Raw genomic sequence first — 16,245 nt, 5'->3', positions numbered from 1 at the left:
TGCAGTCAATAACACTTCACTGATTTACTTTTTTAAAGAAATAATTTGTCTTGCTGCCCTGCTGTTAAAATAGAGCATGTCAGTGTCCTTCAGCAATGCCAGAGGGCGTAAAAACATACTGATTCCTCTGTTTTAATGCTCACTGAGTTATTTCAGTGAAGTGATCATTTGATGATCAAGTTCAAACTACTACCTTTGGTTCCAACAATTTGCTCAAATATTTAAGCTGCTAGTTTAAATTCTTTGCTAGATCAAGGAACAGTTTCCTCCTGTGCTTCCAAGGCTGTTCTCAACAGATGGAAGGCATTACTGGCCTTTCCGAGAACTTAAATTGCACATGATTTTATTTGTCTCTTTAGAAACATAATGACCCTTTTTTCTTGAGTTATCTCCTTCTCTAACTAAAAAGTTATAGTCTTTTTAATTACTCTGTGTCTGTTGTAATGGGCCTCCCTGGTCTATTTCTGTTTTTCTGGCTCTTTGAGGTGATGTAATCCTCTCTGAATGCAGTACATGAGAGAGGAGGAAAGCACAGTCTGCATTGCATTGTTGCCAGAATTAGAGATTCTTAGATGTAAAATGCATTTATACTTGTATTGCAATTCTTTATGCAAAATAAAGTTCACAGATTACTTAATTTAATATTTACATTTCTATCATTTTCAGAACAAGCTGTTTTACAATGTACTGGTTGCGGAAGGAGTGGCTGAGTTGTATCTCTGTTGATGAGCTTTACTTTTTGGTGGGTAAGTTACCAAAGGATTATTATGTAAATATCTGTAAGAGCATCAGGCCACACTCAGACTTGAAGAAGAGAATAAACACAGGTCACTGAAGCACAAAAACATGCTCAAAAAGTCTTCTCATGCCAATGTGGCCCTGTGCATCTAGAGGATGCTTCACATTTATAAATAAAAGAAAACTAATTCCTGTCATTTGTCCAAGTCCAAATACTGTCAAGCTGATAAAAACAAGTTGTGCAGAGTGAAGGACAGATATAAAATTCAGGTGGTTGAGCTGCTTTAATAAAGCTGTGTCTTAACCCTGAACTGTTGATAGCACTTGCCATAAAACATGTCTGGGTAAATGCAACATTTTTGAGGAAAAGTGTTAAAAGCACGCCCAGAAGCATGCTGGTTGAAGTTGAAAATGTACAGAAGTAATCACTAGTCCTACAAAATATTAAATATTTTTTTATTTTCCATAAAACCTAATGTCTTGGCACCCAGAGAACGGCTGTAGATCTTACTGCTTGCTCTGGGTAAAAGGCTTATATTATAATCTACAGCTATTCCTCTTAGAGACATTTGTCATACACTGACAAAAGCTGCTGATGCTTTCTGAAATTACTCCTTTGGTGGAGTGATAACTTTTTTTGTTTATTTGTGCTTAAAGATGTGCAAATATACACAGACAAGCAAGGTGCAAGGAATATGGAAATCCTATTGGCACTTCTTCACACAGTTTTGGCACAGCTTAGGATCAATGCTTGCCTCCTAGAACATAGTAGTCCAGTGTCTTATTCTACTTTTTAGTAGTAGTTATTTACAATATTTCTGTTCCAACATATTTTTAATTCTGTTATAGATTTAATACAGCAGGTGTGACTGGATGCCTTACTAATTTTGTATCAAACAAGAACATTTTTGTGGTTTAAACTTTAGACTTTTAGTCTTAGGTTTACTGAAAATTGAAAAGAAAAATCAGGAACAGGCTGACAGACTTGCTGGTATCTGGCAAATGCCAATCAGTCCTTGTGTTTTGACAGCCTGGTGTTGAGATACCCAAAGAAGCTGCTTTTGTTTCTTTCAGTAAAAGCTAAGCATTCCCCCTGCAAGTTTTTCCCTTCAGTACTTCTGCAAGCTGAAAGAAGTTCCTGTGTGCTTGTGGATCGTGTTTCAAATTTAAATCCTTGTACTTTTTACCTTTGTCTAGTTATGATTTGCTTTGTGGTTTTAGGAGTTTTAAATGCCTGCATACATTGTACTGATTTTTTTTTTTTTTTTTTTTTTTTTTTTTTTTTTGATTTTGATAGAAAATTCTTCTCAAAGTCTGGAGAAGTCTGTTTCTTTCAAAATAATCTATTGCCGTGCTTCAGGATTTTTTGTGATCATGGTTTCTCCAGAACTTTAACATATAAATTCATTTTAAGTGTTCCTATAGCTGTTATCATCAAACAAAAAAATCTGCATATCCCACAAGTACAAAAATGCAAGTGTTTTGCTCCTGCAGCTCAACTGCATCAGCTGTAGGTCCAAGGTTACCTTTTCATGTAACTTTAAGGAGCTGTAGTTGAACATATGAAGAATTAGTTTAGTTAGCAGGTTTATATCATGAAGCTTAAAATCAACTTTTAGATGAAATTGACTGTTTATTTTACTTTGCTTACTTTGTGTAATGGTGCTAAAATTTATAAAAGGTATGAGTTTGGAATATTTAGGTTAAGAGCATAAATCAAAAGTATGTGGGTTCTGTTACCTCAGATGATCACTATGTTCTTTATTAAGAAGAGGAGGGAAATATTCCTGTGGCAGGAGGCTGTGATTATGTGCACTGGCTTTGGTTCAGTACATCACTCAGATTCTGTCTTAATTGTTGGCTGATAAACTTAACATATGCTTCAGGTAATTCATGTTTTTCAGTGCTGTTCTGAATCAGGAACTACTTCAATATGCTCAAAACCGATTAAACACTTAGAAGTTGTTAAAATGTTTAGAAGAAGGATGTGTTGGAGTAAGAGGGGGCATTAATTTAGGGGTGTGTGTTCTGGTGCTGTTCCTTTGTGTTGGCAGTGCCTCACCTCAGATAACTGTGAGTTTGACAATGGTGTGCATCACTGTTTTGCACACAGCCATGTCTGAATTTATGTAGGTATCTTTGCCCTGATTTTTTTCCCCTTTGAAGCTTAACCAAGAGCACTTGTTTGACAGAATGGCGGATTTTGTGGCACATTTTCTTCTTGTTCCCAGACATGCTAAAGATGCTTTTTCTCAGGTAAGATTACCAGTAGCATTTTCAGTGATAGATGGGTAGCTGCTGCATTTTGGCACATAAAAGTATTATTGTGACACATAAGCCAATGTACCTGCGTCTAGACTGGCAGCTTTTGGCTCCAGAAGACAGCTGGAAGCACTTGCATGTAAGTACCTGAGAGAGAGAACAACCAGAACTGGTGAGGAAAGGCTGGAAATTATCATGGGTGGTCATTAAAGGGAATTTTTTTGGCTCATATAATATGTGAATAGTAAAATGAAATTATTAAATGATGTGATTTTTGAAAGCTTTTTATTTCCCTAACAAAAGTTTGTTGCAGTTGTCACAGTTCACTTCAATATTTTTACATTAATTAAAAAAACTACAATATTAAATCCTTTTTGTAGCCTTTTTTATATGGTGTTATTTGGTCAGGTGTATCCTGATTGGTTGTCACAAGTCATAGTGTTGCTGTCTGGGAACTATTTCCTGAATCTATTAAATATTTTGATGATGACTTTAAGGAGGGATTGGCAGACTTAGTTTTTCAGAGGTTTTCAGGTACTGGTAGGTTTTTTGCTTTCCCTGAGGCATATTTTGTCCAGAGTACCAGCTGTGTGTTTCAGTGAGACTCTTTTGCCTTGATTATGTGTTGCCTTATGTGTGTAATACCATACATGTATGCATATATAGAAGATGCAGTACTGGAAATACTGATGTCAAAGCTGGCTTTTTCTGCTCAGTAATAATTATGGTGATTTCTTAATACTGATTGCAGGTATATAAATATGAATAAATATTTTAAAACAGTACCCTGGAAAGGAATCTGAACTAACTATCCATGGCATTGTTTCTCCTTAAGAAAAACAAAACTGGATCAAACATCTCAAAATGTTTTTTGCAATAGCAACTGTTTGTAGGTGGCCTTGAAGGTGTCTCTCTATAAAAAAGGGCCGCTTTTTACAAATATTCTTACAGAATTCAGACTATACCTGTCCTAGAAATTTCTATTGGAAGTAGTATCACATTACCATTAAAGGAAGTAGTATTATATTACCATTAAATACCTGCATGTTTTGACAGTAAAAGTTTATGATTTTTAGATTGTGTATGTCATTTGATATCCATTCAAAAACTTAGATTTAGAGCAGATTTCGATCTTTAGTGCTCATTTATTTAGATTTCATGACAATGTGGATTTCATTATCTTGTATGTTGAAACTGATGGACAAATGCAAAAGAAATATGTTTTTGAAGTAAATGTAAAATACCGAAATATTTTCTCAAAACCTTTCTCTATGTCAGTCACTGTGTGTTGGGCAGAATTTTCTTTTTAGTTACAGACAGAGAAAATTGTATGTAGAAAAAGATCACCCTGAAAAATTTAATTTAGAGAAGGTTTATATACATCAAAGTTACACACGCTCCAAACTCCTAAAGGGCCTTTAACTTGGAAGAGCTGGATAAGCCCACAGTGTTCTCTGTAATGTGTAACCACTATAAACAGATAATGGATGGATTTAAGTGAAATTTAGTCAGGGCAGAAAAAAATCCCAGAACTCTAGGAGACCACTGCTATGGCGCAGTCTGTGTCTGCATGAAACTTACAGTGTGGGAGCTGTGTAAAATTCGAGTGGAATGAGGACTGAAAACCACCGAATAAAGTAAATTAAGTATTGCTGCGAGAGTAATTCACAACCTCAACAAAACATATGCAAATGTATTAAATTACCAGAACTGGAACAACCACAAAGTAAGGGTATTCACCCATGTGCAAACCCAAGCAGAAGCAGAAGGGAGATAGCAAAAACTGTTCTGGTTGACTTTAAGTATATGAATGTAATTATTTCAGTTAACAGGCTTGGATCTCATGCCTAAAGTTGACAGTGGCATAAAAACTTGCACATTGGAGACAGGAAATAAAGCAATTTTAATTTCATTTGGGGATATTCATAGGGTGGTTTTCAAAATTCACATAAATGTTTTTCTAAATTAACTTTAAAAAAAAAAAAGGTCTAAAACCAAGGAAATGTGTGTGGAATAAATGGAATCTCAAAAGCCTTAAGGCTGCCACAGTAATTCATACTAGTAAAGATGCTACTGCTAAAATGCAAGCTGGTGCATCTGCCAGTTCTGCAGCAGCCAGTCAGTCTTGTAAATATTTTAAACGCATAAACCATGTGACCATAGACTTTGGAATGAAACTTATGGTACACTGCAAAATCTTAATTGTCGACATAAGTTGTTACTAATACTTTCGGTTTATTTTGCACAAACCCAAAATGTTAAAGCAATTCAAAATGAAATGTGAATTTCAATCGACTCTAAACATATCCTGCCAATATATGGATAAGTCAATTTGATTAAGCTGTGAACAGTATTACAAAGCATTTAAAGGAGCTGCTGATAATCCATCTTGGTTTGATTTGTCAGTTTTCTTATACTAATGACAGCCGCTCTTTTTCCACTTCTTTCTCTGGTATCTGGATCCCATTTTCAGTATGTCTTGCATTGTAGCCTCTTTTACCCCCTTGTTTTTGCTGTCCCAATGGATCAGACTTTGATTTTTATTCTTTCAGTCTAGCCTTCTCTTCTTTCTCGTGGCCACTACTTTAACTTTTTTTTCCAACCTTCTTGTGTTGATGTTGGTTCTAACTTGCTCCCTTTCTGAATGTTATCCAGCATTTTTTTTTCCTTCAGGCTAGCCAGTTTCTTCTCTTTTACCCCTTCTTGAAATTACTGTTTTCCTTCAATATGTACAGCCACAATTTTATGCAACCAATGCTTTCTTAATCACTTTTGTCAGTCTGCACCAACCATAACCATAACTTTTCCTATCCTTGCCTCTTTCCCCCCCTCATTTGTTTTGTTTTCATGGGCTCATGTGCTTTTTCTGAATTTAGATCATTCCCCATTCACCAAGGTAGGAAAATCTTATTTTTGTTGTCAATAATTCAGAGGAAAATAATTGAGCAAAAACTTGTAAATCTGCATTCCCAGTTTTCAGTGATATCTCTGTCATGTTTTCTCTACAATTTGGTTAAATGCTTAGGAAAAGATAGATGATGGGCTGTCTCTTGTGTCTGTTAAGGTTATAGAGAGGAGGTTTGGAACATGCTGTACTCAGAAATCCTGAATTAATGAGGTACTGCAGACACATCAGAGGATGGGAAGAGTTCTGTCATGTGCCATGATTTCCACAAGCTTTCTCTTTGTAATGTGGATGTGAAAGAGCTGTGTGAGGTATCTAAGCAAAGTGGAGAGTTCTTCTTGAGACCTAGCTGAGGGATTTAGTGTCTACAAATGGATATGGTTTTATAGAATCTTTGTATAGATTGCCTATGCACAGTTCATTTAATAAAGTGAGCTATCCTACTGTCATTGTGTATTGCCTGTTAGCTTTCCTGAATAATTTTCCTTTTTTACTTTAGTGTTTTTTTATAAGTACAATTAATGTGGTTTCTTTAAAATTGAAGGTCTGTGTTACTCTCATCAAGTTACAGTCTTGAAAGGAAATTCTTGTTTACAGAATCCATTTTTTGTGTATTGCTCAGTTTGCAGTACATTGTTTAGAAACAGAAATGTATCTGTGTTTTTGAACACAGGAATGTTTGTGAATTTTTTTAAACCCAAAAATCTACACCCAGTGGAAACATTTGCCTGATTTTTATAAAATCCAGTGGTTCTATTCCAGTATAATCATATTTCCTTTTAGAGCTTGGTACTTTACTAGTATATAGAAACAAGAATATGAAAACAAGTAAAAAGTGATTATTTGTGAAGCAGGGTCAATAAATCACTTCAGCTGTTGATTAACACTTCTGACCTCAGGGAGCCTGTTTTAATGACAATAATTCTGAACTCACTGCAGCTGTTATCTTGATGTTTTCTGCCAAGATACGACTTTTTTTTCCTATGACAATAAAATAAAAGGGAGAAGCCTTACTATTTTAGCCCTTCCAATAGTGCTCTCCCTGAGGCTTTCGGGGTGCTCACAGTTTTGTTTAATAATCACTTGTTCTCTTTCATGGCCCCTGAGAAGTTAGTTACATGTTCAGATCCATTTTGTGCCTGGGTTTTGGTGAAATCAGTAGGAATAAAGTGCACAGACAAGTTAGCTGAACCATTAGTGTATCTTGCACAACAACTGAGTGTCCATGGCTTTCAAATGTTCCTTTTCCTCCAACAGTCTCATCCCAATTTTCTGTACTGTGCAGTAATAACCAGAATCTGGATAGTAGTAACTGAATCAGAATAACTCAAGAAGATATCAACAGGCTTACCCTGTTTGCTGGGGTGAGCAGAGACACTGATCTGCCTGTGGCACAGGGGTGTCCTGGTAGCAGCAGAGGTCACTGACAATGAGGGTGCAGACAGCTGCAGCTCCTCTGCTGCCCTGGTGTGATTAGTCAGGTAATTTCATAAATCAGATAATTTATGTATGTTTGATATTTTAGCAGTGCATACCAGACTCGAACTTCTTTGTCTTTCTTACCAAATAGGACATTGAAAGTGGCTTGCTGAAAGTTGTGTAAGAAATCTGTAGCAGAGCAAGGTTTCAAAGGCCAATAGATGAACTTTGAAAACGTAGTAGTCACTAACTGAGGACTGAATTCTTATCCATCAAAACTGGTGCTGTCCAAGGTAATAGTGAATTGTGTTTATGTTTGGACAGCCAGTTGTAATTGTAAAGGGAATTGGTCTTGAATTCTGATTAAAATTATATGATATAACATTATAAAGAACATTTCTAGGGGTAGTAAAGATATTACTAGATTAGCTGGAAGAAAAGGGCGGTGAATCTTCTGTGACAGCACACCTGGAGTACTGTGTTCAGTTCTGGGCTCTTAGTACAGGAGAGACATGGAGAGAAGAGAGCCCAGGGAAGTGGCACTAAGGTGTCTGGGGGCTGGTGCGTCTCTCCCATGAGGAGGGATGGGGAGCTGGCACTGTTTAGCCTGAGGATGGAAGGCTTAGGGGGAAACTTGGCAATGTGTATGAATTCCTGAAGGGAGTGGTGCAGAGAGACTTGAGCCAGGCTAACTTCTGTGGCACTAACCCTTATGTGACAAATTTTTGCATCGTCATTCTAATTCCTCTGCTTTTCTGGTTAGCACTGAAGTAAAATAATTATTTTCATGAGAAATTTAATCTGAAGTAAGTAATTTTATTTTTCCTTCTGTATTGGGTCGATCTTTTCAAGTGCCAGCCCTCTAAATAAAAGTGTTTCCCTAATGAAACAACCAGTCTTGGTGAGCTTGGATTGGCCTTCCAGGCAGAATGGAAGAAAATCTCCCTTTTTAGGCCTGGAATGTAAGCAGTTATGGAATTTCAGTGTCTGGAATGCTTAAGATTTACAAGCTAGCTTTCCTCAGACAGGTATTGTGAAGTTATTTACAGAGCTCAAGAATTAACACTTGATAGTTTTAATACTATATTAAACCCCCAACCCCCAAATATTTAAAATGAAATTTTGCTGTTTTATGAATTTCAGTGTTAAAAAGCTTTTTTAGAAATTTTGCTGGGGCAATATTTATAAAGTTAATATAAATTTGATGTTAAAAACCTTGTGCAACTCTTTGAATATTTTTCCCATCTAGTTTCTGCTTTGAGTACAGTCCTAATCTTCAAAATTATCAGCAGAGAGAATTTAGCATCTTTTTCTGCTTATAAATTCCCCTTCTCCGCCGTATTAAGTAAATGTGTGATTTAAATAACTGTAACCATTTAAAACTCATTCAGTGATGTAAAAAATTGTACTTCCTTTTTTTTTTTCTATTAAATGTTTAAAAAATATTATTTCTAATTGTGGATCTCACCTCTGATGATGACTTTTCCTAATTTGTGGAAAATCATCTAACCTGTAACTTCCTTTTTCTACTTGTTAAATGTTACAAAGTCATTATGGTATTTGAAAGATTAGTAGTGAAGAGATAGATTTCATAGGTTTCTGAAATATTTAGACTGCCCAGGTACTGGTCACGTAGTGCAATGAAATACCGATGTTTTTATTCCTTTATTGATTTCACGTCAACTTACATCTTGCTTCAGCTTATTAAAAGAGAATATACATATTTTCTTCAAAAAGTAATTTAAAACACAGGCAAGTGTATTTTAATAGTCAATTGATCAACCATTTAGTAATGTGATTATTACAGATGCTATGCAGAGCCGTGTTTTAAGGTACCTGCAACAGAACTAAAAGTGAGACTGTATTGTACCATATAATATATTTTAAAGGTCATGGATATTGTCCAATTGTCATTTTTATTGTGTATGAAATGTATTTACACCATTTTGCATACCTTCAAAGACTCACAAGTTATGAGACAAATGTGTAGTTATCTCCCTAACAAGGAGATGTGTTTTGTGTAGTTTGAAGGGATTGTTTCAAGAAAAATAACTTTCTTATGGAATCTTGGACTCATTAAAATAGAAAGAGTAGCACTGCAGGTATCTTATCCAGTCTCCTGCTCAAAATAGGGCCCACACTGCTTGTACTGGGCTTTGTATTTTAAAACCCTCCAAGAATGGAGATTCTGCAGCCTTCTCTGAGATTCCTCAGATGAGATTTGCTCATTTGTGTCCCAGAGTGTTTATCAGCTGTAATACAGAAGTAAATAAGTAAAACCTTTCTAATGACAGCTGCTGTGTAATGGAGCAGTTTCTGTGAGATGGGAGTGGCTGCTCGAGGTGCTGCTTTGACCACAGGAGTTGTGTTTCCCTTCTGAGCCCCAGCCTGGGCACACTGTGTAGTGTCGGTGGGAAACAGAGAAAAAAGCTCCAGCAAAGCCAATGCCTCTGAAGGGAAGGCAAAGAAATTACACTTGAGGTTGGCTTTTATAACCCTTTTTGCTTGGGTTTTATTGAACTTTTAGTATTACACAGGTTAGTAATGAGCCATTTCCAGACAGGTGTATCAGTTTCTTTATGTATAAACATATTTCCCTCCGACATGGTATATTGTCTGTTGCCGTCAAGATTGCTTTCAATTGTGATGTAATTGATGTAAGAGGCTTTTGTGAAGATTTCTGACATCTTTCTGAATTGCTGTTAAAATCTAATGCGTTCCTATTATCTTTGTCTTGTAATAGTTTGCTACTGGAGATCATCACTGTAAATTTCCCGATTATTATTCCCTGGCTTTAGCACTAAACTGATTTTTTGAGCCAGTATTTGAGAATAGATTTTTTAAGATAAAGATACATTGACAGTTGCTCAGTTGTAAGGACATGTGAGTGTGGTACTGATGAATTGCAGCATTTGCAGTCAGATGTCTTTCTGGGAACAATTCCCTCACAGAACACATTTCAGTTGTGACAGCTGTAAAACATAAAGCAGCCTTGGCTTACCTGAAAATGGTGGTTACATTGTCATTCATTATAGAAAGCATTTAGCAGTAAGGCCTAATTACAATTTGGGTTCAGGATTTGTTCAACTGTATTTCTATGTTCTTGAATTACATCATCAAAAGATTGTCTAAAAGAGCCTGTCTGCATCTGGTTTTAAGATTTTTACATATATATTTATATATTAACGTGCATACATACATTTTAATTAAAACTTTAGTAAAGCTTTTAAGCACAAACAATCCTAATGGGGTTTTGTTATTTTCATTTTTATTTCAAAGCTTCTGCTAACCTAGTTTAGATATAGAAACTTCTGCTAGTATGTTAATGTTGATCATAAGTGTGAGCTTTGTTTCACTGTTTAAATATTCACAGAAAGTAGTGCAGGGAGGTACCAGCAAAAAAGCTTCCTTTATAGTACAGTCTGTTGTGTTCAGTGAACAAGTTATAAATAAAGTAGCAAAAGCACAGTGAAGGTTTACTGATAGAGCTGTACTGAGACTTTTTTTTGCATGGATCTGTTTATATCTTCTTTGATTTTTGACTTGAAAATATCATAATTGATTTTCAAATGGCACTATTCGTTAAACAAGATTTTTTTTTTAAAAAAGTAAATATTTGTCAAAGGAAATTGTTGCCATTTTCTGTGATTGCTCTTAAAATGAAAATGTTTCATTTAGGAAGAAATGGTTCACTCTAGACACTTGTTATTCAATACATAACATTGAAGCATATAAGACCATTTTTAATTAGCTGGACTATCCCAGTCACATCAGCTGCTTTAGCTCATTTTTGGTGATGTTTATCTAAGTGCAATTATCAAAAACCCAAGAAAAAGTGTAGGGAAACTGAATTAAATGACAATAAGGCACAAGTCAAGTAGGGCTTCATTGAACACTTTCATAGCTAGAAAATTAAGATGTCTTTTCATCAAGTCACAGTGATTTTAGCTGTAGTTTCAAACTAGTCACACAGGCTTGCACGTATTTCTGTATCTGTGAGTGGAGGTTCTACCATCTTTGGATTATTTACAGTGCCTGCTGGAACTGTAACCTTCTTTTACCTGGCATAACTCTGAGCACGCCAGTAATTCAATTATCAAGAGTATGTGGCATAGATTTTTAAAATTTTTGCATTGTTTCTTTTGAGATGTCCATTGTGTGATTTGCTGCAGGCTGTCATTTTTGTCTGCCATCCAATGTATGTTGGCAGGAGGGTTGTGTACTAGGCTTTGTGTCTGGTCACAGAAAAAAATTCATGCATCTCAGCCAGACCATTTTGTTATTCCTTTAGAATTAAAGGCATATGAAACAGATGCAGCTTAATAAGTATCTTTTTTTTTTTATAAATAACATTTAAATAACTTAAAACAATAAAGTTCAAATACAACTTAAAATAAAGTTTAATGCTGTAACAACAGAAAAAGCATGTATAAGAATGGAAAAACAATATTGAAAGCTGTATGCCCTAACAGGAATTATACAAAAGATAGGATATGTTACATAAAAAACCTTAATATGTCTGAATTTTTGCTTCATTGTTATATAAAATGTTAATTTGTGAAAAGTGAGATGAAGTACATTATTTATTCCTATTTTTATTTTACATACACTATTTGAAACATCTTTTAGAGCAGCATTAGGTATTTGTTTCATTAATAGATAGGAACATTTTGTGTTAGAGTAAACTTAATTTTTCCAAACTAACTCTCCTGTCTGAATACAACAATAAACATTTACAAGATTATATTTTTTTGATCATATAGTTTATGTATAGGATATGAGTTGGGGGAAGTATTTAAAATACTGCTCAGCCTCCACATTTTCTATTGACTTGATAATCTGACAACTCATTCCAGCAGCCTTAAAGTCTGACATATTTTACACATTATCATCTGCTTATTATTATTATAGCAGCCATATTTAAGAAGCAGATAGTTTTTTAAATAAAATATTATCAGATAATCAAGTAATGACTTATTCTTCAGGGTAAATTAATTTAAGAAACTACCCAGTTACAATGACTAAGATAATGATTGTACAACTCTTTAGAATTTTTTACAACTTTTAGTTAGTAAATCTGGTTTTGTGTATATTTTCAAATCTTTTTCATGTAGTCTCTTAAAAATAAACATAAATGCGCAAGTCCAGCTTGTTCAGTTTCTCAGTAGTATTCCAGCCTCTCTTGGTATCTTGTCAAACAGTCTTCTTAAAATTAATCTTCCTGCTGGAACTAGTTCTTTATAGATCATTTGTGATTAGGATATTGCCAGAGGAAGAAAGTGGGATGCTCTGTGTTCTTTCTTTGTTTTTTTACCTTTCATTGGAACCCCTTTGTGGTTTAGTGTAACAAACATCTCTTTCCCTTTGTGTGTCCATTTTGCAGAAGCATAGGTGTTATAATGGTTTTCTTCAATCAGTTCAATGAAATTACAGTCCTCGTTGCAGACTTTCTGTTGAGAGTAAATAAAACACATGGTAAGGCAAGTACAAGTGGTTTTTTTTAATACTTAGATTAGGGAAGATGAGAGAAGACTAGGCATTATAGACCCTGCATATTAGGAATATTTTAATAAATAAATTTGGCCTCTGAAATCTGAGTATTGAATATTCTAGCTTTGTATATTCCCCCTCAGTATTCCACATTTTGAAGAAGTATATAAGACCTAATCATTGAATTTAACAAACGGACATAAAAGTCTAATATGGGATGCATAAGATAAGTCCAGAATACATTTTACTTAGTTAGGAATCTGTTTTATAAAAAAACCATTCAAATGCAGCATTTCAAAATAGCTCTAAGATTGTAGGCATGTACACATAAGAGAAGTTTGCATCCATACCTTTCCATACAGTCGCCCTGACTTGTTCATGGCCAGAAAGTATTCACTTTCCACTCCTTTGATTGCCACTATTCCAACTGCCACCGTTCGGATTTCTAGAATACCTGCAAAGGTACACAGCAAGGGCTGTAAAATGGTTGGTTGTTCTCCAGTTAACTCAGAAGGTTTCCTTGAACTAATATTCTGTAGTATTTCCGTGTTTATTGAATTTATTCTTGGAAAACAGAAAACTTAAGTGTGTTCATGTGAAGGGCTAGACTTTAAAAATTCCCTCTGTGATCATGTCTGCATAGAGCCACTTTGAAATTGTATGGTGGCAATTTTTAAGTATATATTGAAGTTTTGATGTCAGTATAAGTAATTCTTCTGTTTTCAGAGAATCAGTGTAGCTTAGAGTTTATCAGGATCAGGGTTTCATTTGGAATATGTAGTTAGCCATCAAGGTTCACAGAATTTGTGTAAAGCCTTTATTTTGAAGTCTTGTGTAGCAGTATCATCCCCTTGAAAGAGTGTAAACCTTAGAACTTGCGAGTGATAGAAAACAGACCACAGTGTCTGAAATAAGATAAAGTATTTGCTTGACCTTTGTGTGCTTTTATGACTGATCGGAGCTGTAAAGATACGTGTATTTGAAAATCATTAAAGGCTGCCCTGAGAGCTTCTTTATTCAAAACCAGAAAGCATTTAGTGTTGTTTTCTATAACGTGATTTATTTTCATCTCACTGACACATATCAGCAATACTTTTCTGTAGTCACTATGATACATTTAAGTTACCTGCAGCATAAAAAATATTCTTTTATTAATATTTAAAAAAAAAGTGAAAGCAGGGGTATTATGCAAGTTATTAAGGAACACCAGGTTTTTTCAAGCTTAAACATTATTAATGTTTTCTTAAGCAGTAGTTTAGAGTTATATATCTGAGTTTGAGCTATTTCTTTCAATATTGAGTCACTGACAGAACTCTGCCATAGCAACTGCACTATGACTCCTTCTCCAAAATGGGGTCTTTCAAAGGCAGCCAACGTAAGGCAAATTGCAACAGCTAAGCTTGGGGGAGACAAGTGAGGGAGGTGGGAGAGAGGCATGTGTTACATTATCACCTGAATTTCCTCGTTAACAAAACATTTCCTTTTTTTCCCTTTCAAGTTGGCACTGACTTTTCACAGCCACACGGTAATAATTTTTCATTAGTTAGGTTTCTAAGAAAGGCATTAAATATCTATGATATTTTTTCTTCCCTATACATTTTTATCTCCTCTTGTCCTTTGCTTTCCTTCGTGTTGTTTAGCTTTTCTCCTTGATATTACTGATGTATCAGTTGTAGAATATATGGGTACATTTTTGTCCTTTTTTCTTTAGCAGATCAGTTCCGTCTTCTCATGGTGTGTGCACTGCTGGGCATTCAGCTCAGAGTGTTTATACTTCTATACTCCCTGATAATGCTAAGCCAGCTTTTTTTAAACTAAAGCTTTTAGAATTCTTTGACAAGTTCCACTCTTCTGCAGGCCTAGCAATAGTTCTAACAAAGGGTAATTTGTAACTGAAACTTACAAGAATTATATTAACTATCATTTAAATTTCACTTTAGAAAAACCACAGTGAGGCTAAAAAACAGATGAACATCTGCATTTAGCCTAACAAAGAACACAACAGTGGAAGGGATCTCTGGGTCATCAAGTCCAGTGCTCTGCTAGCCTGGGAATTGCATCAGATAATTCTCTTTTCATAAACTTTGCCAATACTAAATTGGAGTTATTTCTTTGCCCCCAGTCTTTCTGCCGAAGGCTGTTCCAGAGTTTGATTTATTTTAATGGCTAGAGACTTCGTAGTAATTTGCAATCTGCATTTCTTCAGTGACAGCTTATATCCATTTGTTCTTTTGCCTCTGCTGGCCATTAACTTAAGGGGAGTTTTTAAAAAAAAGTCTATGTTTGAGTTTTCTATTTATACAGAACTTTAAAAAAGATTTAAAATTACTTTTTAAAACAATTCATGCTAATAGGAATTGAGATTTCTTTGAGTAAGCTGATGTTGGCTGAAGTTACAGTAGTAAGAAATCTTAGTGCTTTAAAAAAGGAAATGCCAAAAAGGTTTTGTACAAAGCAATATTATTATTGTACAATTTTTACATTATTTTTTTAGTTTTTTTCTTTTTGCCTGAAGTAGATTGTGACTAACTTGTTGGAATTACTTTATTTTGGTTTGGGGTACTTGTTTTTCTGCTTTATTCACTGTTGAGACATTAATGTCTTTCCTTGACTTAAATGAGAAAGTCTATTCTTACTTGCTTCCTTTTGAAGTAAAAGTGCTTAATCCTTTCAATATCTATTCATGAAAAGAAAAAAGTCACCAAGCTAGGATGGGAAAGAGACAATTCTTATACATAGATTGTTTCATTGAAATACTCTTTTCATACTCTAGTAACCGAAATTACTTTAAAGGCATGCTTAAATTAATAAGGTCTTGATGAGGAGAAATTCAGAAGGCCAAGCTTCAACAAGGTCTTAAATATCCCTGAGTTCAAAATTAAAATGTAAACTATGTTCTTTAGTTGCTTTATCTATAGCATCCCTAGAGAAATTTGGAAGAGGTTTAAGAGAAGATTTAATGTACCACAAAGTAACTGGGAAAGAAATCAGATTAAAGCCAGGAAAAAAAAAAAAAAACAACAAAAAACCCTAGAGATGGGCATCCAAAATTGAAAACAACTGTACTTCCTATAAAATCAGCATGAAATTCCAAACAATTTTATATGGTTGTATGGTCAGTGTATCAAATGTAGCTTAAAATTCCTGTAGTGAATGAAGATTCCTACAGAGCTAAATTCCTCTGATGTATGTAAAAGACACTCAGCAGAGATGGGCTATAGTTTGGCTTCAGAAAAGATGCCTATGGATGGTGGCAGCAGCCTTTGGAACCACTTGGTACAAATTAAATAACACACAGTTGATATTCAGTAGGAAAAAAAAAAAAAAGAAAATAAACACAACAAGCCTTAAGCCGATACAACAGCTTCAGTGGGTGAAATATGCATCAGGTTTTGGAGAAAATTTATGTCATTAATGAGGTGAGTTTCTTG

At 34.9% G+C, this 16,245-nt stretch overlaps 1 protein-coding gene across 4 annotated transcripts in view; it reads right to left on the bottom strand.

Moving 5' to 3' along the window:
- Positions 1–8,976: 8,976 nt before the first annotated feature.
- FGF7 (fibroblast growth factor 7) overlaps positions 8,977–16,245 on the bottom strand; it is a 29,238-nt gene continuing 21,969 nt past the window's right edge. For all 4 annotated transcript variants that reach the window (XM_038147349.1, XM_038147346.1, XM_038147347.1 and 1 more), the window contains exons 3-4: positions 13,165–13,268; positions 8,977–12,774 (exon numbers count right to left, since the gene is read on the bottom strand). In XM_038147349.1, the coding sequence (XP_038003277.1) occupies positions 12,580–12,774; positions 13,165–13,268 (299 nt within the window). In that variant the 3' untranslated portion in view covers positions 8,977–12,579. The remainder of the gene's footprint in view (positions 12,775–13,164; positions 13,269–16,245) is intronic.

The sequence above is a fragment of the Motacilla alba genome, chromosome 10, assembly GCF_015832195.1.
Source record: "Motacilla alba alba isolate MOTALB_02 chromosome 10, Motacilla_alba_V1.0_pri, whole genome shotgun sequence".
NCBI classification, from domain to species: Eukaryota; Metazoa; Chordata; class Aves; order Passeriformes; family Motacillidae; genus Motacilla; species Motacilla alba.
This window is presented reverse-complemented; position numbering and strand designations above follow the sequence as displayed.